At 42.8% G+C, this 23,701-nt stretch overlaps 2 protein-coding genes across 8 annotated transcripts in view; one reads left to right on the forward strand and one right to left on the reverse strand.

Annotated features, from left to right (window-relative positions):
• LOC106584179 (KICSTOR complex protein SZT2) overlaps positions 1 to 20,659 on the reverse strand; it is a 123,683-nt gene extending 103,024 nt beyond the window's left edge. For all 7 annotated transcript variants that reach the window (XM_045706293.1, XM_045706296.1, XM_045706294.1 and 4 more), the window contains exons 1-8: positions 20,396 to 20,659; positions 19,623 to 19,748; positions 19,162 to 19,335; positions 14,940 to 15,110; positions 14,536 to 14,679; positions 12,844 to 13,009; positions 12,481 to 12,587; positions 6,048 to 6,258 (exon numbers count right to left, since the gene is read on the reverse strand). In XM_045706293.1, coding sequence (XP_045562249.1) covers positions 6,048 to 6,258; positions 12,481 to 12,587; positions 12,844 to 13,009; positions 14,536 to 14,679; positions 14,940 to 15,110; positions 19,162 to 19,335; positions 19,623 to 19,748; positions 20,396 to 20,419 — 1,123 coding nt within the window. In that variant the 5' untranslated portion in view covers positions 20,420 to 20,659. The remainder of the gene's footprint in view (positions 1 to 6,047; positions 6,259 to 12,480; positions 12,588 to 12,843; positions 13,010 to 14,535; positions 14,680 to 14,939; positions 15,111 to 19,161; positions 19,336 to 19,622; positions 19,749 to 20,395) is intronic.
• LOC106584180 (mediator of RNA polymerase II transcription subunit 8) lies at positions 20,623 to 23,517 on the forward strand. The gene is made up of 7 exons (XM_014169136.2): positions 20,623 to 20,913; positions 21,119 to 21,240; positions 21,580 to 21,724; positions 21,909 to 22,049; positions 22,562 to 22,649; positions 22,819 to 23,055; positions 23,329 to 23,517. The coding sequence occupies exons 1-7, from the start codon at positions 20,908 to 20,910 to the stop codon at positions 23,394 to 23,396; spliced, it is 807 nt and encodes a 268-aa protein (XP_014024611.1). The 5' UTR covers positions 20,623 to 20,907; the 3' UTR covers positions 23,397 to 23,517.
• The last annotated feature ends 184 nt before the right edge of the window (positions 23,518 to 23,701 follow it).

Consider the following 23,701-nt stretch of genomic DNA (forward strand, 5'->3'; position numbering starts at 1 on the left):
CATTTTCACTTCCTCTGTTGATATCTCCACTGTGACAAACTCTCGTCTAGTAAAATCATTTACCGGTAGGTATACTATCTAACGTAAAGAGATATTTTGGGAAGGAAATACTCTAAAAAGCAGCAGAAAAAAAAGACAACCCATTTCATTATGTCTAGGTGAAGTCAGACCCAGCCATTACGCATTCATCCGCATCTCTTTGTGCTAAACCTCTCACTATAAAGACGGACTTCTATTCAGAGAGCTGCCATCACTGTGGGTGTCTCCAACACTATTCACAGATAATGACAGGGTGTTTGGAAATGACAAGAGCCTTGCTTAAAAGCCACTGTGTTTGGGCTGTCACAGAGAGCACGAACGAGTACAATCAAGAACACTATATTTAAAACAAACTTGTTTCAGCCAAAATTGCACTCTGATGGGATCGGGGACACAGCAGCAGAAAGACAATTTCATGTTCAACATATTGATACTGCCTAACTGCTAAAACTGTACAGTTTTGATTTGTAAAGTTCAAATAGAGTATAGTCTTTCACATCATGATATATCGTCTTGCACTTCACATCTCGGGCATCTTGCACCCGTATGGAGCTTCATCAGGAAATGCATCGCTGACGTTGTCCCCACAGTGAAGTTTCGCTGCTTCCCCAATCAAAAGCCCTAGATTAACAGAGGTATACACTAAAGCAGAGAGATACTGCACACAGGGCTATTGCAGCCAACCCCGAGGCTATGGATGAGGACACTAACACGTACAAGACGTTCCGCTACGACCGCCGCAGAGCCGTCAAACAGGCAAAGGGACAATTTAGGAACCAGGTGGAATGCTATTGCACTGGCTCCGATGGTCAACACGTGGAAGGGGACACAGTCCATTACAGATCACAAAAGGTAGACAAAGTCTGTATATTTCACCTTTAATTAGAATGTCAATACTAGCTACAGTGGTTAGCTAGCTTGGAGGAAGTATTTAGTGTTGTGCGCATTGCGTCTGTGCACTTAGCTAGATACCATCCCATTGACTACATTGCATTTTTTGACGAGCATTGCAATTCTACAAGTACAAACGGTAGGTTTGTCGCTACCGGGTCGGCAAGCAGCAGGTACCGCTTTTGTTCTAGCAAGAGAAGGAACGGCCTCCCACTGTGATAAGTACAGATAGGAAGACTATCGGCAGTTAGATTCTCTGTGTCTTTCATGCTTTAGGCTACCTGCTACAATGACTGCCGCCCCGCAGCACTATTATCCATAATCATGAAGTGCTCTGAAAGACTAGTCATGGCACACATCACCTCCATCATCCCAGACCCACTCCAATTTGCATACCGCCCCAACAGATCCTCAGGCGATGCACTCCACACTGCCTTCTCCCACCTGTACAAAAGGAATACTTATGTGGGGATGCTGTTCATCGACTACAGCTCAGCATTCAACACCATAGAGCCCTCCAAACTCGTCACCAAGCTTGGGATCCTGCGACTGAACACCTCCCTCTACAACTGGATCCTGGACTTCCTGACGGGCCGACCCGACCCCAAGTGGTGAGAGTAGGCAACAACACCTCCGCCACAGTGACACTCAACACGGGGACCCCCAGGGGTGTGTGCTCAGCTCCCTCATTTACTCCATGTTTATCAACACTGTGGCCACGCACGACACCATCATCAAGTTAGCTAATGACACGACGTTTGAAGGCCTGATCAACAACAGTGACAAGACAGCCTGCAGGTCAGATAACTGGCAGTGTGGTACCAGGACAACAACCTATCCCTCCGTAAGACCAAGGAGCTGATCGTGGGCTAAAGAAAACAGGGGGGGTGCACACCCCCATTCACATCAAGAGACACAGTAGAGAGGATCAAGTTCCTCAGTGTCCACATCACCGAGGACTTACAGGCTGACTACACCGCTCGAGTCGCATACGCGAGTGTTGCAAAATAAATGTAGAAATCTATGGTATTCAATTATTGCACCCACACTGCTCGCGCGAGCCAACGAGCGTCTGCATTGCCAAGGGCTAAAATAGAAGTCAGTTCTATTTCTGATGCAGATCGCGCTGCAAGTCCTGCCTCTCCCATCTCCTTATAGGTTTATAGAGGCAGGTACCCACGTGCCATCTCCTCATTGGTTATACCCACGTGGGTGACTGAAAGACGAACGAGGTCAGTGGCGGTAATGCACCTAATTTATGAAAGTTGCCAATCGCAATATAAAGTCAAGAGAAGAAAAAGCCTGCAAGGAAGAGAGATGACTAGAAACGATTCTGTTGACCGTTTTATGTGTGGATTAATTGGCGGAGTAGAGGACCTTGTGCATTTCAGGTAAAATAACAACAAAATGTTTATATCCCAGGACAAATTAACTAGCAAGAGCTAGCTAGCTAAATAGGACAAATTAGCTAGCAAGTGCAAGCTAACTTGTCACGTCCTGACCAATATAGGGGTTATTTGTGATTGTAGTTTGGTCAGGACGTGGCAGAGGGTATTTGTTTTATGTGGTTCGGGGTGGTGGTTTGTTTAGAAGGGTGTTTGATTTATTATTTCCGGGTTATGTTCTATGTTTTTGTATTTCTATGTTCTTTCTAGTTTAGTATTTTCTATGTTAGGTAATTGGGTGTTGGACTCTCAATTGGAGGCAGGTGTTTGTAGTTGCCTTTGATTGAGAGTCCTATAATTAGGGATATGTTTTGTTTGTTAATTGTGGGTAGTTGTTTTTGCATTGCGTTGGTGTAGCCTGCAAAACTGTTTCCTGTCGTCGTTTCGTTGTTTATTGTTTTTTGGTGTTCACGTTCAATAAATATAATGATGAGCACGCAACCCGCTGCGCCTTGGTCCTCTCTTCACGAAGACAGCTGTCCCCAAATTAATGTCATTGGTTCAGAGTTTGTTTTGATATTTTAACCTGCGTGTCGTGATCACGTTTGGTGTGGGGGACAAAATACATGTATGCACGATGGCGCACACAGTTTGGGTTCCATGTTAGCATGGTCCTCTCACACCAGAGCTGTTGTGAAGAAGGCACGGCAACGCCTCTTCTCCCTCAGGAGGCTGAAATGATTTGGCATGGCCCCTCGGATCCTCAGGAACATTTACTGCTGCATCATTGAGAGCATCTTGACTGGTTGTATCGCCGTCTGGTATGGCAACTGCACTGCCCGCGACTGGAAGGCCCTACAGAGGGTGGTGAGGATGGCCCAGTGCATCACTGTCAAACAGAATCCTAAACAGCTTCTATCCCCTGGCCATAAGACTGTGAATGGCTCACTACCTCTCCCACAGACTATCCACCCACTCAGACACAACATATGCTGCTGCTAAAATCATTATTGATTAGATGTATTATTCCATTAATATGCTGTTTATTGATTGCCATCTCTGCAGCACTCCACCAAATCAGGCCTTTATGGTAGAGTGGCCAGACAGAAGCCACTCTTCAGTAAAAGGCATATGACAGCGCACTTGGAGTTTTCCAAAAGGCACCTAAAGGACTCTCAGAGTATGAGAAACAAGATTCTCTGGTCTGATGAAACCAAGATTGAACTCTTTGGCCTGAATGCCAAGAATCACATCTGGGGGAAACCTGGCACCATCCCTACGATGAAGCATGGTAGTGGCAGCATCATGCTGTGAGGATGATTTTCAGCGGCAGGAATCCCGATCAAACATCTCTGGGGAGACCTGAAAATAGCTTTGCAGTAACGCTCCCCATTCAACCTGACAGAGGTTGAGAGGATCTGCAGAGAAGAATGGGAGAAACTCACCAAATACAGGTGTGCAAAGCTTGCAGCGTCATACCCAAGAAGACTTGAGGCTGAAATCGCAGCCAAAGGTGCTTCAACAAAGTACTGAGTAAAGGGTCTGAATAGGGAGAAGGTCAGAGAACTGGCATTGTGGTGCCAGGACAACAACCTCTCCCTCAATGTGAGCAAAACAAAGGAGCTGATCGTGGACTACAGGAAAAAGCGGTCCGAATAGGTCCACATGAACATCAACAGGGCTGTAGTGGAGCGGGTCGAGAGTTTCAAGTTCCATGGTACCCGCATCACCAACGAACTATCATGGTCCAAACACACCAAGACAGTTGTGAAAAGAGCACGACAACACCTTTTCCCCGTAGGAGACTGAAAACATTTGGCATGGGTCCCCAGATGCTCAAAACGTTCTACAACTGCACCATCGAAAGCATCCTGACCGGTTGCATCACTGCCTGGTATGGCAACTTCTCGGCATCTGACCGTAAGGCACTACAGAGGGTAGTGCGTACGGCCCGCACATCACTGGGCCAAGCTTCCTGCCATCCAGGACCTATACACTAGGCGGTGTCAGAGGAAAGCCCATAAAACTGTCAGAGACTCCAGTCACCCAAGTCATAGACTGTTTTCTCTGCTACCGTATGGCAAGCGGTACCGGAGCGCCAAGTCTAGGACAAAAAGGCTCCTTAACAGAGAAATGACAGTCCATCATTACTTTAAGACATGAAGGTCAGTCAATCTGGAAAATTTAAAGAACTTTTAACGTTTCTTCAGGTGCAGTCGTAAAAACCATCAAGCGCTATGATGAAACTGGCTCTCATGAGGACCGCCACAGGAAAGGAAGACCCAGAGTTACCTCTGCTGCAGAGGATAAGTTCATTAGAGTTAACAGCACCTCAGATTGCAGCCCAAATAAATGCTTCACCGAGTTCAAGTAACAGACACATCTCAACATCAACTTTTCAGAGGAGACTGCGTGAATCAGGCCTACATGGTCGAATTGCTGCAAATAAACCACCCACTACTAAAGGACACCAATAAGAAGAAGAGACCTGCTTGGACCAAGAAACACAAGCAATGGACATTAGACCGGTGGAAATCTGTCCTTTGGTCTGACGAGTCCAAATTTGAGATTTTTGGTTCCAACTGCTGTGTTTTTGTGAGACGCAGAGTAGGTGAACGGATGATCTCCACATGTGTGGTTCCCACCGTGAAGGAGGTGGTGTGATGGTGCTTTGCTGGTTACACTGTCTGTGATTCATTTAGAATTTAAGGAACACTTAACCAGCATGGCTACCACAGCATTCTGCTGTGATCCCATCTGGTTTGTGCTTAGTGGGACTATCATTTGTTTTTCAACAGGACAATGACCCAACACACCTCCAGGCTATGTAAGGGCTATTTGACCAAGGAGAGTGACGGAGTGCTGCATCAGATGACCTGGCCTCCACAATCACCGACCTCAACCCAATGAGATGGTTTGGGGTGAGTTGGACCGCAGAGTGAAGGAAAAACAGCAAATGCTCAGCATATGTGCAAACTCCTTCAAGACTTTTGGAAAAGCATTACAGATTAACCTGGTTGAGAAAATGCCAAGAGTGTGCAAAGCTGTCGTCAAGGCAAAGGGTGGCTACTTTGAAGGATCTCAAATATATATATATATTTTTTTTTTTTAAACACTTTTTTGGTTACTACATGATTCCATATGTGTTATTTCATAGTTTTGATGTCTTCACTATTATTCTACAATGTAAAAAATAGTAAAAATAAAGAAAACCCTGGAATGAGTGTGTCCAAACTTTTGACTGGTACTGTATATTTTGGGGTAAGGTGACAAGGCATCAGGATATATTATAAACCGTGTAGCAGCAGTGTATATGATGATGGTATGTGAGTGTGTGTCCGTGCGTGCGTGTGGAGTCAGTGTAAATGTGTGTGCATGTTGTGTGTGCGTAAGCAAATAAAGTGAGTGAGTGAGTGAGTGTTGGAGTGTTGGAGTGTCGGCGTGTCGGAGTGCGTGAGTGTGTAGAGTCCTGTGAGTGTGCTTAGAAACTACAAATAAAATACATGGGTGTAGCCATTTTGTTAGCAGTCTTATGGCTTGGGGATAGAAACTGTTCTATTTTCTATTACTTTCATCATCATCACTGAACTGTTGGAAAGAGCTCTGTTTTACACCGGATGTATCCTAGGCTCGTGGTGAATACACATTGAAACATCGTCAATGTCAAATATCACAATATTCAATTTAATCATATATCGGCCCAACCCTAACGAATGCCATGCTCTTTCTTACCACAGTAGTACTCAGGGTTCATGGATTCGCTGGTCTTGAGGAAGGAGTATGTGAGGAAGGCCTTGTGGTAGGTGTTCATATCCTGACTGGCCAGATCAGGCTCAGGGCAGCTGGACAGGTAGGAGCCAAAGGTCGCCAGGGAGATAAACTTCATCAACTCAACATTAGGGATGTACCCAAAACTACAATTGTAGGAGTAGGCACCACCCACCTAACAGACAGACACAGAGAATAGCAACAAAATATGAAACCAATCACAACTACAGACTCTCCACAATATGTCAATTACAGCGTATATCATAAGTATTCACACCACTTGGATATTTTTTCTCATTTTGTTGTGTTACAAAGTGGGATTGAAATGCATTTAATTGTACATTTTTGTCATTGATCTAGAGAAGATATTCCATAATGTCAAAGTGAAAAGAAAATTCTACAAACATTTAGAAATGAATACAAATTAAATAACTAAAATATAGTCGTTGCATAAGTATTCACCCCCTTTGTTGACGCAAGCCTAAACTAGTTCAGGAGTAATTTAGGCTTGTGTGTGTATGGACCATGAAAGTTTGTTGGTGATGAAACTAAAATTTGGGTTTACACATGGGAATTCTCCAATATGGATAGGGCTAAATTGAAATATTTGTGACAGAATAAATATGAAAAGCATAAGCATGGTAGCAATTGAAAGGTAACCGTTTGGAGATTATGGGGAAATTATTAGACCAAAGTTGAGGACACAACAGTTCACCTGACAAAACTGAATCCAAACATTACACTTTTGATTTGACATTACATTTACCGTACTTTTCACCGTATTTGTTGATAACGAAATCTGAAAATACTGTGGAAACACTCAGTAACATAAGAATATTCCTGAAAAATGCGGGGTAGGACAGGTATGAGTTAGTCTTGCTAACACTAGCCTCTCTACATCCCTAATGTGTAGTCACGTGGGTCGCGTGTTAAGGGCTACCAAATCACATATGTCTAACAAAACACATCACTGAGTAAGTGCTTGCTTATTTTCAAGCGTGGTGGTAGCTGCATCAAGAAACAGGATGGAGATAAGCACAGGCAAAATCCAATAGGAAAACCTGCTTCAGTCTGCTTTCAACCAGACACTGGGAGAGGAATTCACCTTTTAGCAGGACAATAAACTAAACGTCTTCTCACTGTCAACTGCGTTTATTTTCAGCAAACTTAACATGTGTAAATATTTGTATGAACATAACAAGATTCTACAACTAAGACATAAACTGAACAAGTTCCAAAGACATTGAATAATATGTCCCTGAACAAAGGGTGGGGGGGGGGGGCAAAATCAAAAGTAACAGTCAGTATCTGGTGTGGCCACCAGCTGCATTAAGTACTGCAGTGCATCTCCTCCTCATGGACTGCACCAGATTTGCCAGTTCTTGCTGTGAGATGTTACCCCACTCTTCCACCAAGGCACCTGCAAGTTCCCGGACATTTCTGGGGGAAATGACCCTAGCCCTCCGATCCAACAGGTCCCAGACGTGCTCAATGGGATTGAGATCTGGGCTCTTCGCTGGCCATGGCAGAACACTGACATTCCTGTTTTGCAGAACGAGCAGTATGGCTGGTGGCCGTGTCATGCTGGAGGGTCATGTCAGGATGAGCCTGCAAGAAGGGTACCACGAGGGAAAAGCTTGTCTTCCTTGTAACGCACAGCGTTGAGATTGCCTGCAATGACAACAAGCTCAGTCTGATGATGCTGTGACACACTGCCCCAGACCATGACGGACCATCCACCTCCAAATCGATCCCGCTCCAGATTACAGGCCTCAGTGTAACGTTCATTCCTTCGACGATAAACGCGAATCCGACCATCACCCCTGGTGAGACAAAACCACGACTCGTCAGAGAAGAGGACTTTTTGCCAGTCCTGTCTGGTCCAGCGACGGTGGGTTTGTGCCCATAGGCGACGTTGTTTCCGGTGATGACTGGTGAGGATCTGCCTTACAACAGGCCTACAATCCCTCAGTCCAGCCTCTCGCATTCTATTGCGGACAGTCTGAGCACTGATGGAGGGATTGTGCGTTCCTGGTGTAACTCGGGCAGTTGTTGTTGCCATCCTGTACCTGTCCTGCAGGTGTGATGTTCAGATGTACCGATCTGTAACGCCCTGGCCATAGAGAGGGGTTTTTGTTCTTTATTTTGGTTAGGCCAGGGTGTTACATTGGGTGGGCGTTCTATGTTCTGTTTCTATGTGTTTGTATTTCTTTGTTTTGTGGCTCCCAAATCAGGCACAGCTTAAGTTCGTTGCTGTTGATTGGGAGTCACACATAAGTGCATGTTTTTCCGTTGGGGTTTTGTGGGTAATTGTTTCTGTTCGTGTTACTGTGTTTAACGTGACAGGACTGTTTTGGTTGTCTGTTTATTGTTTTGTATTGTATAGCGTTCTTGCCGAAATTAAATATATGACGAACACTAACTCCGCTGCGTTTTGGTCCACTCTCTCTAAAGGCAGCTGTTACACGATCCTGTGCAGGTGTTGTTACACGTGGTCTGCCACTGCGAGGATGATCCGCTGTCCATCCTGTCTCACAGTACGGACATTGCAATTTATTGCCCTGGCCACATTTGTAGTCCTCATGAATCCTTGCAGCATGCCTAAGGCACGTTCACGCAGATGAGCAGGGACCCTGGGCATCTTTCTTTTGGTGATTTTCAGAGTCAGTAGAAAGGCCTCTTCAGTGTCCTAAGTTTTCATAACTGTGACCTTAATTGCCTACCGTCTGTAAGCTGTTAGTCTTAACGACCGTTCCACAGGTGCATGTTCATTAATTGTTTATGGTTCATTGAACAAGCATGGGAAACAGTGTTTAAACCCTTTACAATGAAGATCTGTGAAGTTATTTGGATTTTTACAAATTATCTTTGAAAGACAGGGTCCTGAAAAAGGGACGTTTCTTTTTTTTGCTGAGTTTACAACACAAGGCCAAATCTACACTGGAGTTGCTTCCAAGAAGACAGTGAGAGGCCAAATCAAATCAAATTTTATTTGTCACATGCACCGAACAGAACAGGTGTAGACCTTACCGTGCAATGCTTACTTATAAGCCCATAACTACATTTCTTGAACTGCATTGTTGGTTCAGAAAATATTTACTAAATAATATAAATAAAATAAAAATATAAAAGTAACAAGAAAATTACATAACAATAAAGAGGCTATATACAGGGGGTACTGGGACCAATATCAATGTGCGGGGGTACAGGTTAGTCAAGGTAATTTGTTAACTAACTATGCATAGATAATAAAGAGCGAGTAGCAGCAGTGTAAAAACAAAGGGGTGTTGGGGTGTCAATGTAAATAGTCCGGGTGGCCATTTGATTAATTGTTTAGTAGTCTAATGGCTTCGGGGAAGCTGTTGTTAAGGAGCCTTTTGGTCCTAGACTTGGCGCTCCGGTACCGCTTGCCGTTCGGTAGCAGAGAAAACAGTCTAGGATTGGACTGGAGTCTCTGACAATTTTTTGGGCTTTCCTCTGACACCGCCTAGTATAAAGGTCCGGATGTCAGGAAGCTTGGCCCCAGTGATGTACTGGGCCATACGCACTACCCTCTGTAGTGCATTACGGTCAGATGCCGAGCAGCTGCCATACCAGATGAAGATGCAATCGGTCAGGATGTTTGATGGTGCTGCTGGAGCACGTTTTGAGGATTTGGGAACCCATGCAAAATCTTTTCAGTCTCCTGTGGGGACAAAGATGTTGTCGTGCTCTCTTCACAACTGTCTTGGTGTGTTTGGACCATGATAGTTCATTGGTGATGTGGACATCAAGGAACTTGAAACTCTCGACCCGCTCCACTTCAGCACCGTCGATGTTAATGTGGGCCAGTTCGGCTCTCCTTTTCCTATAGTCCATGATCAGCTCCTTTGTCTTGCTCACATTGAGGGAGAAGTTGTTGTCTTGTCTCTGACCTCCTCCCTATAGGCTGCTTCATCGTTGTCAGTGATCAGGCCTACCACCGTGTTGTCAGCCAACTTAATGATGGTGTTGGAGTCGTGCTTGGCCACGCAGTTGTGGGTGAACAGTGAGTACAGGAGGGAACTACGCACGCACTCCTGAGGATCCCCAGTGTTGAGGATCAGCAAGGCAGATGTGTTGTTGCCTACCCTTACCACCTGGGGCTAGCCCGTCAGGAAGTCCAGGATCCAGTTGCAGAAGGAGGTGTTTAGTCCCAGGGTCCTTAGCTTAGTGATGAGCTTTGTGGGTACTATGGTGTTGAACGCTGAGTTGTAGTCAATGACCAGCATTCTCACATAGGTGTTCCTTTTGTCCAGGTGGGAAAGGGCAGTGTGGAGTGCGATTGAGAATGCGTCATCTGTGTATCTGTTGGGGCGGTATGCAAATTGGAGTCGGTCTCGGGTTTCCGGCATAATGGTGTTGATTAGAGCCATGACCAGCCTTTCAAAGCACTTCATGGCTACCGACATGAGTGCTACGGGGGCGGTAATCATTTAGGCAGGTTACCTTCGCTTTCTTGGGCACAGGGACTATGGTGGTCTATTTGAAACATGTGGGTATTACAGACTGTCAGGGAGAGGTTGAAAATGTCAGTGAAGACACGCGCATGCTTTGAGTACACGTCCTGGTAATCCGTCTGGCCCCGCAGCTTTGTGAATGTTGACCTGTTTAAAGTTCTTGCTCACATTGGGCTCCAGAGGCGCAGTGGTCTAAGGCACAGCATCTCAGTGCAAGAGGCGTCACAACAGTCCCTGGTTCGATTCCAGGCTGTATCACATCCTGCCGTGATTGGGAGTCCCATAGGGCGGCGCACAATTGGCCCAGCGTCGTCAGGGTTTGGCCGTCATTGTAAATAAGACATTTTTCTTAACTGACTTGCCGATTTAAATGTAAAAAAGTTTTAAAAATCACACAGTCGTCCGGAACAGCTGGTGCTCTCATGCATGCTTCAGTTTTGCTTGCCTCCAAGTGAGCATAAAATGCATTTAGCTCGTCTGGTAGGCTCGCATCACTGGACAGCTCGCGGCAGGGTTTCCTTTTGTAGTCTATTATAGTTTTCAAGCCCTGTCACATCCGACGAGCATCAGAGCCGGTGTAGTAGAATACAATCGTAGTCCTGTATTGACGCTTTAGCTGTTTGATGGTTCGTCTGAGGGCATAGCAGGATTTCTTATAAGCGTCCGGATTAGTGTCCCACTCCTTGAAAGCGGCAGCTCTAACCTTTAGCTCGGTACCGATGTTGCCTGTAATCCATGGCTTCTGGTTGGGATATGTACATGTGGTCACTTTGGGGACGACGTCATCAATGCACTTATTGATGAAGCCGGTGACTGAGGTAGTATACTCCTCAATGCCATTGGATGAATCCCGGAACATATTCCAGTCTGTGCTAGTAAAACTGTCCTGTAGAGTAGCATCCGAGTCATCTTCCGTATTGAGCGAGTCACTGGTGGTTCCTGCTTTAGTTTTTGCTTGTAAGCAGGAATCAGGAGGATATAATTATGGTCAGATTCGCCAAATGGATGGCGAGGGAGAGCTTTGTATGCGTCTTGGTGTGTGGAGTAAATGTGGTCTGTTTTCTTCCTCTGGTTGCACATGTGACATGCTGGTAGAAATGAGGTAAAACGGATTTCAGTTTGCCTGCATTAAAGCCCCCGGCCACTAGGAGTGCCGCTTCTGGATGAGCATTTTCAAGTTACCGTTTTGACTTAAATCTGCTTGAAAATCTATTGCAAGATTTGAAAATTGCTGTGTAGCCATGACCCCCTTGACAGAGCTTGAATTCTTTTTTAAAGAATAATGGGCAAATATTGCACAATCCAGGTGAGCAAAGCTCTTACAGACTAACCCAAGAAGACTCACAGCTAAATCACTGCCAAAGTTCTTTCTGACATGTATTGACTGAGGTAAATACTTATCTAATCAAGGTATATTCGTGTTTTCATAAATGTGTATTACTTTTTAAGAAATGTTGGAAAGGAAAACCTCTGGCATTAGAATATTTTGTTTACACCAAAAATTCAATTGAATCAATTTTATTCCCACTTTGTAACACAAAATGGGGGTGAATACTTACGATACCCACTGTACATAAAAATATATTGAAATATATTCATATTTTGACTTACAAAAGTACTGTCATTGAATGAGAGATATTAGACCGTAATTAGTAAATTGACTTTTCTAAAGGGCAGTTGCCTGCTAGTCTGGAATCCAAACTGAATCGATGCTGCGTTTCACTTTGTTTCACTTAGTTAAACAGAGCATGGATTCAGTTTGGATTCCAGGCTAGTTGCCTGCCTCTGTTGAGAAGATACAACAATCTATGCAGTAGATGACAGACAGCAGTTCTCATGGTGTGTCAGCATGTTGTAATGTAGACTGAATACAAATAGCAGTTTGACCCACTGGGCTATGTTGTGGCATGTTTCAGTACCTGGACGAAGGAGCAGGCAATGGTTCCACTCCTGAGCTGGTTCAGAAGGGTCTCACACACAGCCACATCAGGCACACTGGTCACCCCGTCTGTGATGATGATTATACCTGGGAGAGGTGACAGGAACAGTGTCATAGGTCTAAAATAATGAATCATATATAAATTAAACAGATCTCACTTCGAATGGTGCCTTTAGACAATGTCTCCGATAGTGCCCTTTCAGACCTGGCTAGATCACTCAATAGGTTGCAATAAAGGAGGACCTTATCATAAGTCTGACTCAAACAAGTGTCATTTCTCCCTATGGAACCAGCCTTGAGAAGCTCAACTTTAACAGTGAAGGTATTGACAGACTTTACCAACCTGCGGAGGAGTTGGGGGGCAGCAGCTGTAGAGCTAGGATGCCCTGTCGCACCATGCTGACCAGCCCGACGTCTGCAGTCACCATGGAAACACCATGTTTCCTCACAGGCACCTCCTCCATGGTGATGTCACTACCAAGCCCGGGGCACGGGATTGGCCCATCAGACTATCAGAGACAAATTGAATAATAATCAACTGAGATCAACCTGGAAATTATATCAAACATCTTCTAACAACATTTTCATAGTCATACTCTGCTCCAGAACCATTACTGTACACTCAGGTACAAAATTATTGGCACCCATGATAAAGATTAGCAAAAAAACGGAATAAAATAAATAACAAATACTGAACTATATTTTTGCTCCCAAAAATTGTGAAATTATATTATTTTGTACTAATATAATTCCTCAGGGAAATATATTTTGTTTAACAAGTAATAATAAAAAAATCTAAAAACTACAAGGTAGAAATTATTGGACACGTTTTCAATACTCCGCAAAACAACCCTTGTGATGGTAACGACACTGAGCCTTTTTCTAAAATGTTTTATGTGTTGGAGACCACATTGGGAGGGACCTTACACTATTCCTCCATACAGAAACTTTCCAGATGCTTGATATCCTTCGTCTGCACTTAAGGACTGCCCTCTTCAAATTCAAACCACAGGTTTTCAATGGGGTTCTAGTCCAGAGACTGAGATGGCCATTGCAAAATGTTGATTTAGTGGTCAATAAAACCATTTCTTTGTGAATTTTGATATGTGCTATGTTTTATTGTCTTGTTGGAAGATCCATTTGCAGCCAAGTTTCAGCCTCCTGGCAGAGGCAACAGGGTTTTTGGCTAAAATGTCCTGGTACTTCGTAAAGTTCATGATGCAGTTGACCTTAACAAAGGCCCCCAGTACCAGTGGAAGAAACAACAACAAAAAACATAACATAAAAGATCCACCACCATATTTTACAGTAGGCATGACGTCATTTTCTGAGGGTCAACAACCATTTGTCTCTTTTCAATTGTGAGTTCTTTGCCTTTTACATTTACATTTTAGTTATTTAGCAGACGCTCTTATCCAGAGCGACTTACAGTAGTGAATGCATACATTTCATACATTTTTTTTCTCCGTACTGGTTCCCCGTGGGAATCGAACCCACAACCCTGGCGTTGCAAACACCATGCAGGACCTTTTCCAATGGTGATGATTATCAAAGTGATTTTACATGCGTGTTAGCTCATTTTTATACCCCAGTGAAACAGAAAGCCATGGAAGGCCATAATACAGTTCCTTAAAATACGACTAATGAAAATAAAAAAGTACAATCTTAATGCAGATGTAATTTTGTTTGTTTTTATTTATAAGAATCTTTAGGGTTGGCGATCATTTTGACCCCCATCTTTTTGAGAGAAAAAAATGCATTATTTGAAAAACAAAATCTCTTTCTCTTTGCAATTGTATTCAAATAAAATAATATAAATTCCCCCTGTGTTTGAGCGTACAATATAGCACTGTATTTGTATTATTTATTTTATACACTCTTTGCTCATCTTTATCAAGAGTGCCAATAATTTTGGACCTGACTGTATTATACATATGTAATTATATGCTTATGTTCTGGAGTAAAAAGATTGACGGATGACCTAAAAGGTATTGTAATAACCATATAGTACTGTAATAACCAAGTGTCCTCTTGCCTGGTCGTGCTGCTGTTGAAGATGGCTGTGCTGCTGTTGTAGGACCTCTGCAATGTTGTTCTCCACTGATCGCAGCTGCTGATAGACCTGGTGTAGGAACTGAACCAGGTCTGTACGATTCAGCTGACAACCCTGCACCAACACCTACAGTCAAAGCAGACACAACACAGTTTCCTTATAGGTGTGATGGAGTGGAAAGTGCTTCTAGTTTTCAGTAGTGATACACTTAACCATCAGCTACATAGGCTCACATGACTAGAATGTATTACTATAGTTCCCATCCCCTTTAAAATCCGTCTCCATCATGGGTAGCACATCTACCTGGACCAGCAAAATAATGATTTCACCCGTCTCTTGTTCAATCACCAAGTAGTATATCATTTTGATATGAATAAAATGATCACCTGGTGTGTACTGAGCCCAATAATGGAGGAATAAGCCAGGATAGTGACAAAGATTTCCGGCTGGAAAACAAGATCTGTGCCTGGAACATTGAAGGGTCGGACCAGTCCAGCTAAGCATCGTGACAAGGCATGGAATACCTCATCAAATATCATCTCCCCCGTGCTGTCATCCTGTGAACAGAAGGAAAAACTAACATGATGTACCTAACACACCAAACAACACATCATGACGAGGATCTGCTCTTGGCAGTCGACCAAAATAGCCATAGCATGAAAGTGTGATATGTAGCACGATTTTCATAAAAGGATTGTAAACTTCCTCCTGCCGTCAAAAAGAAAAGCATCCCTTCATAGATTCCCATAGAAGCTTGTAAAATAGTCATATTGCACACATTGTCCGACCAGCAGGGTTCAAATCCAGATCTCCTGCATGCCATTGCTTATAACGGCGTGCTTGTTTTCTAATGGAGCTAAGGTAGGTCTTCAGTTCTCAGCTGTTCAGAGAACCACCTCCATATAGGTTTTCCATTAGGAAATTGTAGCGCCGGACAACATGACCAGGAATATTTTCAATTTACTGTCCATTTGTGAAATTTACCGGAACCATATGCATTGGGTACGTAACCCATTTGGGCATCCACCTACGACGCTCAGAAATCACATTTAGATTATGGTAATTCAGGTTAACATAATATGCATCTCCTGTAATGAAGCAGCTAATAAAACAATATTTTTCAAACATTTGCCAAAACGCAATTCATGGGAAAACTCCATTCTATACAGCACACCTGATGAGAGTGGTTCCATATGTGACATAGATTACAATCTCCATCAGAAACTTAAAAATAGGGAGAATCTAAAGTTGCTAATGATTAGGATTGTGCCTTTGGCTTCTGGACAACGAAAGGAAGTTGATATGAAAACCAATAGAACAGGAGATAAATGGCATATGAGGAAGTCTTTCCTAGGTGGCATGTCAAATAGTCTAGGGAAGTACGTAAAAATACATTTGCCAAAATTATATATTTATCCTGTCTATACAGAAATGAATACAAATACTTCACCAGAAAGCACGACTTAGCCACAGAGGAATCAAGGATCATTAGCGTATTTTAATTTTTTTATAGCTGTGGATTGTTTTAAATCACAAGCTTTTAGGCCTATGCCTATTTGGGAAGCTCGCAATTTGGGCAGAGTGCATGGCAATACGCCTAGTTGATTATTGGGTTGCGGCTGTCAGTGAAAAGTAATTCAAATATGTGTGAACATAATGTGTCTTGTGAACAATATAACATGTTGAGACAAGAAGGGGAGGTGTGTGTGGCAAAGACATAGGCTAGTCTCTCTCCAGAATGTCTCGCCCGTCTCCCGCCAATTCTTAGCATTCATTGTTTAACTTTGTGAATTGTTTGCCCTTTGATTGTTTATTTTGATCAATTCCCCATGACATAAAGTACCAGTCAAAAGTTTGGACACATCTAATCATTCAAGGGTTTTTCTTTATTTTGACTATTTTCTACATTGTAGAATAATAGTGAAGGCGTCAAAACTATGAAATAACACATATGGAATCATTTAGTGAGCAAAAAAGTATTAAACAAATCAAAATATATTTTATATTTGAGATTCTTCAAAGTAGCCACCCTTTGCCTTGATGACAGCTTTGCACAATCTTGGCATTCTCTCAACCAGCTTCACCTGGAATGCTTTTCCAACACTCTTGAAGGAGTTCCCACATATGCTGAACACTTGTTGGCTGCTTTTCCTTCACTCCGCGGTCCAACTCATCCCAAACCATGTCAATTGGGTTGAGTTTGGGTGATTGTGGAAGCCAGTTCATCTGATGCAGCACTCAATCACTCTCCTTCTTGGTCAAATAGCCCTTACACAGCCTGGAGGTGTGTTTTGGGTCAGATAGGATTGTGTATCACTGCAGAATGCTGTGGTAGCCATACTGGTTAAGTGTGCCTTGAATTCTAAATAAATCAGACAGTGTCACCAGCAAAGCACCCCCACACCATCACACATCCATGCTTCACGGTGGTAACCACACATGCGGCGATCATCCGTTCACCTACTCTGTGTCTCACAAAGACACTGCAGTTGGAACCAAAAATCTCAAATTTGGACTCATCAGACCAACGGACAGATTTCCACTGGTCTAATGTCTTGGCCCAAGCAAGTCTCTTCTTATTATTGGTGTCCTTTAATAGTGGTGGTTTATTTGCAGCAATTTGACCATGTAGGCCTGATTCACGCAGTCTCCTCTGAAAAGGTGATGTTGAGATGTGTCTGTTACTTGAACTCGGTGAAGCATTTATTTGGGCTGTAATGTGAGGTGCAGTTAACTCTAATTAACTTATCCTCTGCAGTAGAGGTAACTCTGGGTCTTCCTTTCCCGTGGCACTCCTCATGAGAGCCAGTTTCATCATAGCGCTTGATGGTTTTTGAGACTGCACTTGAAGAAACCTTCAAAGTTCTTGAAATTTTCCAGATTGACTGACCTTCATGTCTTAAAGTAATGACGGACTGTCGTTTCTCTTTGCTTATTTGAGCTGTTCTTGCCATAATATGGACTTGGTCTTTTACCAAATAGGGCTATCTTCTGTATACCACCACTACCTTGTCACAACACAACTGATTGACTCAAACTCATTAAGAAGGAAAGAAATTCCACATATTAACTTTTAACAAGGCACACCTGTTAATTGAAATACATTCATCAAGCTGGTTGAGAGAATGCCAAGAGTGTGCAAAGCTGTCATCAAGGCAAAGGGTGGCTACTATATTTAGATTTTTTGGTTACTACATAATTCCATGTGTTATTTCATAGTTTTAATGTATTAACTATTATTCTACAAATGTAGAAAACAAATAAAGAAAAACCCTGGAATGAGTAGCTGTGTCCAAATTTTTGACTGGTACTGTATTTCACCAGCAGTAAACATATGTAGTTGGGAATTGATAAATAGAGTAGCTCAAGACCTACAGAAAGGGAGGCAGACAGGTTGAGTAGAGAAGAATGCAATTGAAAGAACCTGAATATATCATATTTTCTACTGTTTTTATTTGTCAGCTTTATGTATTTTGACTTAATTGACAATTAAGTTACATGCCTACTGCTGCATTAGCCTATAGGCTATGAGTTCCATTTCTTTAGCCGCCAATGGATCACGGTGTGTCAATGTGTCCATATGGCAGAGGCTGGTGCTCTCGCAATAGTTGAATTTTAACTTTTAGATCTATAACATTTTTATTTTTATGATTAACCACGTGACAATGATTTTAAGAAACGGAAATGTTATCATTAAAATTAAATTCTTCCATGGAAATGCACATATGAAAATCATAACTGGCACACAGATAGGTACAAATGGTAAGCTACCACAAACTTGAAACTCACGCACCTATGAAGTCTTAATAAAATAATTGCCTCCACGTTTCCATGGTTGGATTTGTCTATAGGCTACTTTGAAGCAAGGTAAGACATGCCTCATAATATGATGTAAAACATTCAGGTTTCAAACAATTAAGTAGGTCTATGTTTTCAAAATGCATACTGCCTCCAGCGCATATTGTAAAGTGGTGGTGACGCGCTGAAAGTCTGCTGCCTGCACTTGAATGTGAGGCGCGCTTCAATTAGGCAAAAAATAGTAGGCCAAGCTCTTTTTAAATAGTGCACAAACAGATTTTAAAACACAATTTCATTTAGAATTATTGCACAATGAATGGGCTTACAAAAGCCAGCTGAGGAGCTGCAGGAGAAATCCCGCTCAAAATAGGCTCTGTATGTTGTGTGTTTGTGATAGTTGTGTTGGATAATTAAGATAGGCTACATGATTACATTTACATGATGATTAACGAAAATACACTCACAGCAATTTAATTCCACTATATTATGCAAAATAACCCAGACAGATAAGCATGACGGTATTTCCGTCATGACGGTATTGATGTATTTCCATCAACTGGTATATCCATCTATGAATAAAAAGTATTATTCTACAATGGGATTTTTTTTCTCCTGGTCATTTTGACCAACAACAGTTTTATAAATCTGCTTTTCATTTTTTTGGGGGGGGGGGGGGTGCAAAAGCCAGTAATTCCCAGCTAATGGAAAACGTGCTCCATTAGCTCCATTAGGTATCTGTTTTAACCCAAGTAGCCTAGATTGTGTTTAGTAGCCTAGTTTGTAACTTGTTGAAGAAGACTCTTTACTCACCACGATCCCAGTGGAGGGGCTGAGGTCCAGCTCGATGATGAAGCGGTACCTGCGGGCCAGGAAGGTGACCCGAGTGGCAGGTACCAGCAGGTAGGGTATGTTGGCGGGGGAAAAGTCTGGCTGCCATCCCTTCGGCAAGATGCTGAGCAGGTCCAGCTCATTCTCAGAGTTCAGCTGCACAGTAAGTGGAACCACAACAATCATCATCATCAACAACAACCCAACGGAAATATGGTCATTTAGCAGACGCTAAGTTTCATCCAAAGCAACTTGAAGTGACACATCAATTCAGTATATATGGACCATGCGGGAACATCAGTACATCATAATAAATCTCCTCTGGGCTGGTCCCAGATCTATTTATGCTGTTTTGCCAACCCCTATGGTCGTTGTCATTGACGAGACAGCACAACAGATCTAGGAGCAGGCTACATCTCCTCCAGTAGAGCTAATTAACCCACCAGTTCAGACTTTTGGGCTGGCCAGATGACCTGGTTGAGCTTGCCCAGGAACCAGGCCAGACGTACATTCCGTGAGATACGGTACTCCTCCTTCATCAGCAGGTACACCTGGTCTGCCTCCTCCACCTGAAGAAAGAGAATATTCAAACATATAGTATTCTCCTGAAAAGAATGACAGAGCCTGATCGCCCATGCATGTTTCTGCAAATATCTTGGTGAAGTTTGACATCTTGATGAACTTTTGTAATGGGTACAGATGTCGCAGACTGCATCTGCAAAGGAACGACTATCTTGACACTGTACCTTTTGTTCAATATTGTCTTAGCAAGAATATACACTTTATTTATGTCAGTAAGCAAGGCTTCAACACAATACATTGACAACATTAAACATTTAGCATATTCTGGGTGTAAGGTTTTCCAAATAGTATCATATGCCATTACGCTGTGTGACAACATTGCAAATTGCTTAATGAGCAGCAATCTGATCCCAATTTGACTCATGGGATGCACGGCATGACACTGGCAAAACAACTTGGCTATAGCTAAATATGGCCTCTCAAGCTACTGTAATTGTCCCTGTATTTTACAGCATATGTAACGTTACAGTATCTTTGGTATGCTCAGTTCAGGCGCGAGCGCTTTGCAACACGCCAACTAAAGTTAGCGTTGCTCTACTACCTGTTTTACTTGGAGAAGTTAGCTATAGCTAGCATAACAAGCTAGCGCTAGTAACAGGTCAGGGCTACAAAAACATGAACCTCAGTAAATTACCTCATTGTCCTGTCTCTCTGCCATGCCTTGTATGGCATAACTAGCAGGTTCTGTGAAAGCTCCGAGGATATTTTCAGGCCCTGGCTGACATATAACGACTTGTTTAGTTCTTTTTCATGCACGATTGCTTGCTATCGTTGTATTTTGTTTATTTGGTAAAGAAGCACGTGACCTGGATGCTCAAGTCCAAGTCTTTCCGCCGGAATAACACAGTTAGGCTTAGACAACGCAATAACAACAAAAAAGTTAGGCTTAGACGGTTTTGTAGTTCTATTTTATTTTGATTCCGATATGAAAATAATGCGTGCAGATAAGCGATATAGCATATATTATTGAATATTTCACGGCATGATGACTCAAAGACACGATTATGTTGCGACTTCAGTGTAAAGGTGTGGAACATACTGCAAATGATTCTCAACGGGGCATGCGCACTGTTGCGCTCATTGTTTACTTCCGGTTAAGATTTGTTTTGCTAGCTAGCCAGTTACCATAAAGAGAGGCGTATAAAAATGCAGGTAATGTGCGTTTTCTACAAATGTTAAATTCCTAAGCAGTCAGTTGTTTGAAATTAAATCCATTGAATAAAAATCACCATCGCTGGTTAAATATTTCGTTGGATTCAGCTCACATTACCCCAAGTCACTCTGCTACTTTAGCTAACTAACTAAAAAGCTAACGTTGGTTAGCTAATCAAATGTCTTTTTAATTGTTTATATCAAGCAACGGGAAGAAAAACTGCTGGAAGCATCCGTGGAATCCCTTATTTCCCGCGTGGCTCATCTCAAAAACGCTCTTCACAGTTTCATCTACAAGTTGGAAAACGAGTATGAACGACTGACATGGTAACTGAAGTGACGAGCTAACTTTAGACAGCATTGGACATGCAACACTTTGAAATTATGAGTTAGTTAGCCAACTCTCGAGAACCCAAGCCCGTACAGCCATTGGGTTCTCATTCAAACAAATTACCACAGCGTGGCGTGGATAATGCTGCGTTTGGAGAAAGCGAACTAAGGTCCTAGTGTTGCTTTTAGAAAAACATCACGTAAACCAATATGTAAGACTTGGCTAACTAACGAGCCCATTTGGATAAATACATATGATTGTCTGAAAATGAATATACTCTACTAGCTAATTCATTAAGTTGTTGTGTCTCTGTAATTGAACATCTTGGACAATAGGCCCTCAGTGTTGGACAACTTTGCCCTCCTGTCCGGTCAGTTGAATACCATCAATAAACTGTTGAGGAATGAGAAGACACCATCTTTCCGTCAGCAGGTCATCATCCCCCTTCTGCTGTCTCCAGACAGGGATGAGGAACTAGCTGTGAGTATATTTTCTGTGGATATGGATTAGCCTGGTTAAACCAGACTGAATACTGTGCTCACCAAGTGAAACAATGGTGAGAATAGCTTTGATTCTGGTTGAACCAGGCTAAAGGAGGATGGCTTTACAGATACTGTTACCCTAGTCTTTGCTTACATCCATACACACTGCGCCCACTCTCCAGAAACTGACTGAGCAGCGTGTGCCTGTGTTCAGCCATGAGATTGTGCCAGATCACCTGCGCACCAAGCCTGATCCTGAGGTGGAGGAGCAGGAGAAACAGCTGAGTGCAGAAGCTGCCCGGATAGGACCAGACGTGGCACAGGTAAACAGACATCTAAACATACAAGTTCTTTATGGCAGCTGTGTGAGGAGAGTAGGTCCCTGGTTCACATAAGGCAACCTGTATCCTTTTCATACTACTGAGTGAAGTTGTACATCCACCATTTGTTGGAAAGGACAATACGACAAGAAAATATTGAGGCCACTTCAAGCAAGTGTGATGGACCTCAATATGCTTGCTTAGCAGCTTCACTTCCTCTCGGTACAGTGCCGTACAACAGCTCATACCTCAGTCATCTGCCCGCTTGACAACGCCGTTAGCCAATTGTGCCACTGAAAAGGTACCAATTTGGCGAAGCAAGTGGATACATTTCAAGCAGTGGAGTGAGCTTACAGTACAATACATTTATTACATAATGAACATGACCATGGTGGGAAGACACAATTCTAAGTAAAATGGTGCTTGCCATGTAATGCACATTGTAGTCTTTTTATCCCACAACTATATTTGGAAGCAATGAGTAACAAAATAACCCCTTGTTTTTCCCACAACAGAAACAAATCCAGACATTGAATAAGCTTTGCTCAAATCTACTGGAGAAACTGAACAATCCTCGCGATGATAGGGATGCAGAAAGTGCAGGTACACTGATTGAACCAAGATAACTTTTTTTACCTGAACATTTAAACACGCTAACCTAAGAACTGCATTATGGAGTTGCTATTGATGCTTATGTACTCAATGTACACACTGTCTAACCTAAGATCCATGTTATGGAGTTGATACTTATGCACGCTACTGTCTGTTTCAGCTATACGGCAGAACAAACCATCATTCAACACGGCTGATACCAATGCACTGGTGGCAGCGGTGGGCTTTGGCAAGGGGCTTTCGAAGTGCAGGCCCCCTGGGCCCGTTGCCCCTGGTCACCCAGGACAAGGACCCATGATGAGTGGAGGTCCCACCTTACAGCAAGTTACCATTGGTGGGGGTTCAGGCCAACAGCAAGGCATGGGGCCTGGTGCTCCTCTGCAACAGGGACAGCCAGGTATGAGGCGCCTGAATATCATCATCTGGCTTTGCTATACTTTGAAGTCTTGTATTCATTTGAAGGCCCTAAATCAAGGTTCTATAGACTTGTATAATAAAGGCAGTTGGTTGCTCAGACACAGATTATACCTATTCCTGGTAAAAAAATAACTGAATAGAGAACTTGGCTTAACGTGTATCTGGGAACCCGGCCCTAATGGTATTGATCAAAGGACTGCTCTGTAATTGACCTTTTTATTATTATTATTATTATATATCTTTTGATTTTCAGGGAAAATGCCAAGCAACATCAAGACAAACATCAAGGCTGCCTCCTCAATGCATCCTTACAACCGATAAGATTCTCTCTTTATCCCATACTAGTATTCAGGATGCTGAGAGAGTGACGTAAAGCAATGAAAATATTCATATTGATATATGCTGTATTATCTTTTTATTAAATAAATCCATTTGAAAAGAAGGCATCATACAGTGTTGGTGAATGTGGTGAAACGGATATATGTGCTTCAATTTGTGAACACTAGATGGCACGGTCTTCCCATTTATATCTGAGGGACAAGACATTTTGAGAACTTGGTAATTGTTGCAGGAGAGTCTAAATGAGATTTGATATTAATATTGAATAAAGGGAATATTAGAGCTTT

The sequence above is a fragment of the Salmo salar genome, chromosome ssa23 (assembly GCF_905237065.1).
Source record: "Salmo salar chromosome ssa23, Ssal_v3.1, whole genome shotgun sequence".
In the NCBI taxonomy this organism is placed as follows: Eukaryota; Metazoa; Chordata; class Actinopteri; order Salmoniformes; family Salmonidae; genus Salmo; species Salmo salar.

Coding starts and splice junctions, on each gene's coding strand:
- LOC106584180 (XM_014169136.2), top strand. Junction 21,241..21,579: donor GAGTATGAACGACTGACATG/GTAACTGAAGTG, acceptor CTTGGACAATAG/GCCCTCAGTGTTGGACAACT. Junction 21,725..21,908: donor ACAGGGATGAGGAACTAGCT/GTGAGTATATTT, acceptor CCCACTCTCCAG/AAACTGACTGAGCAGCGTGT.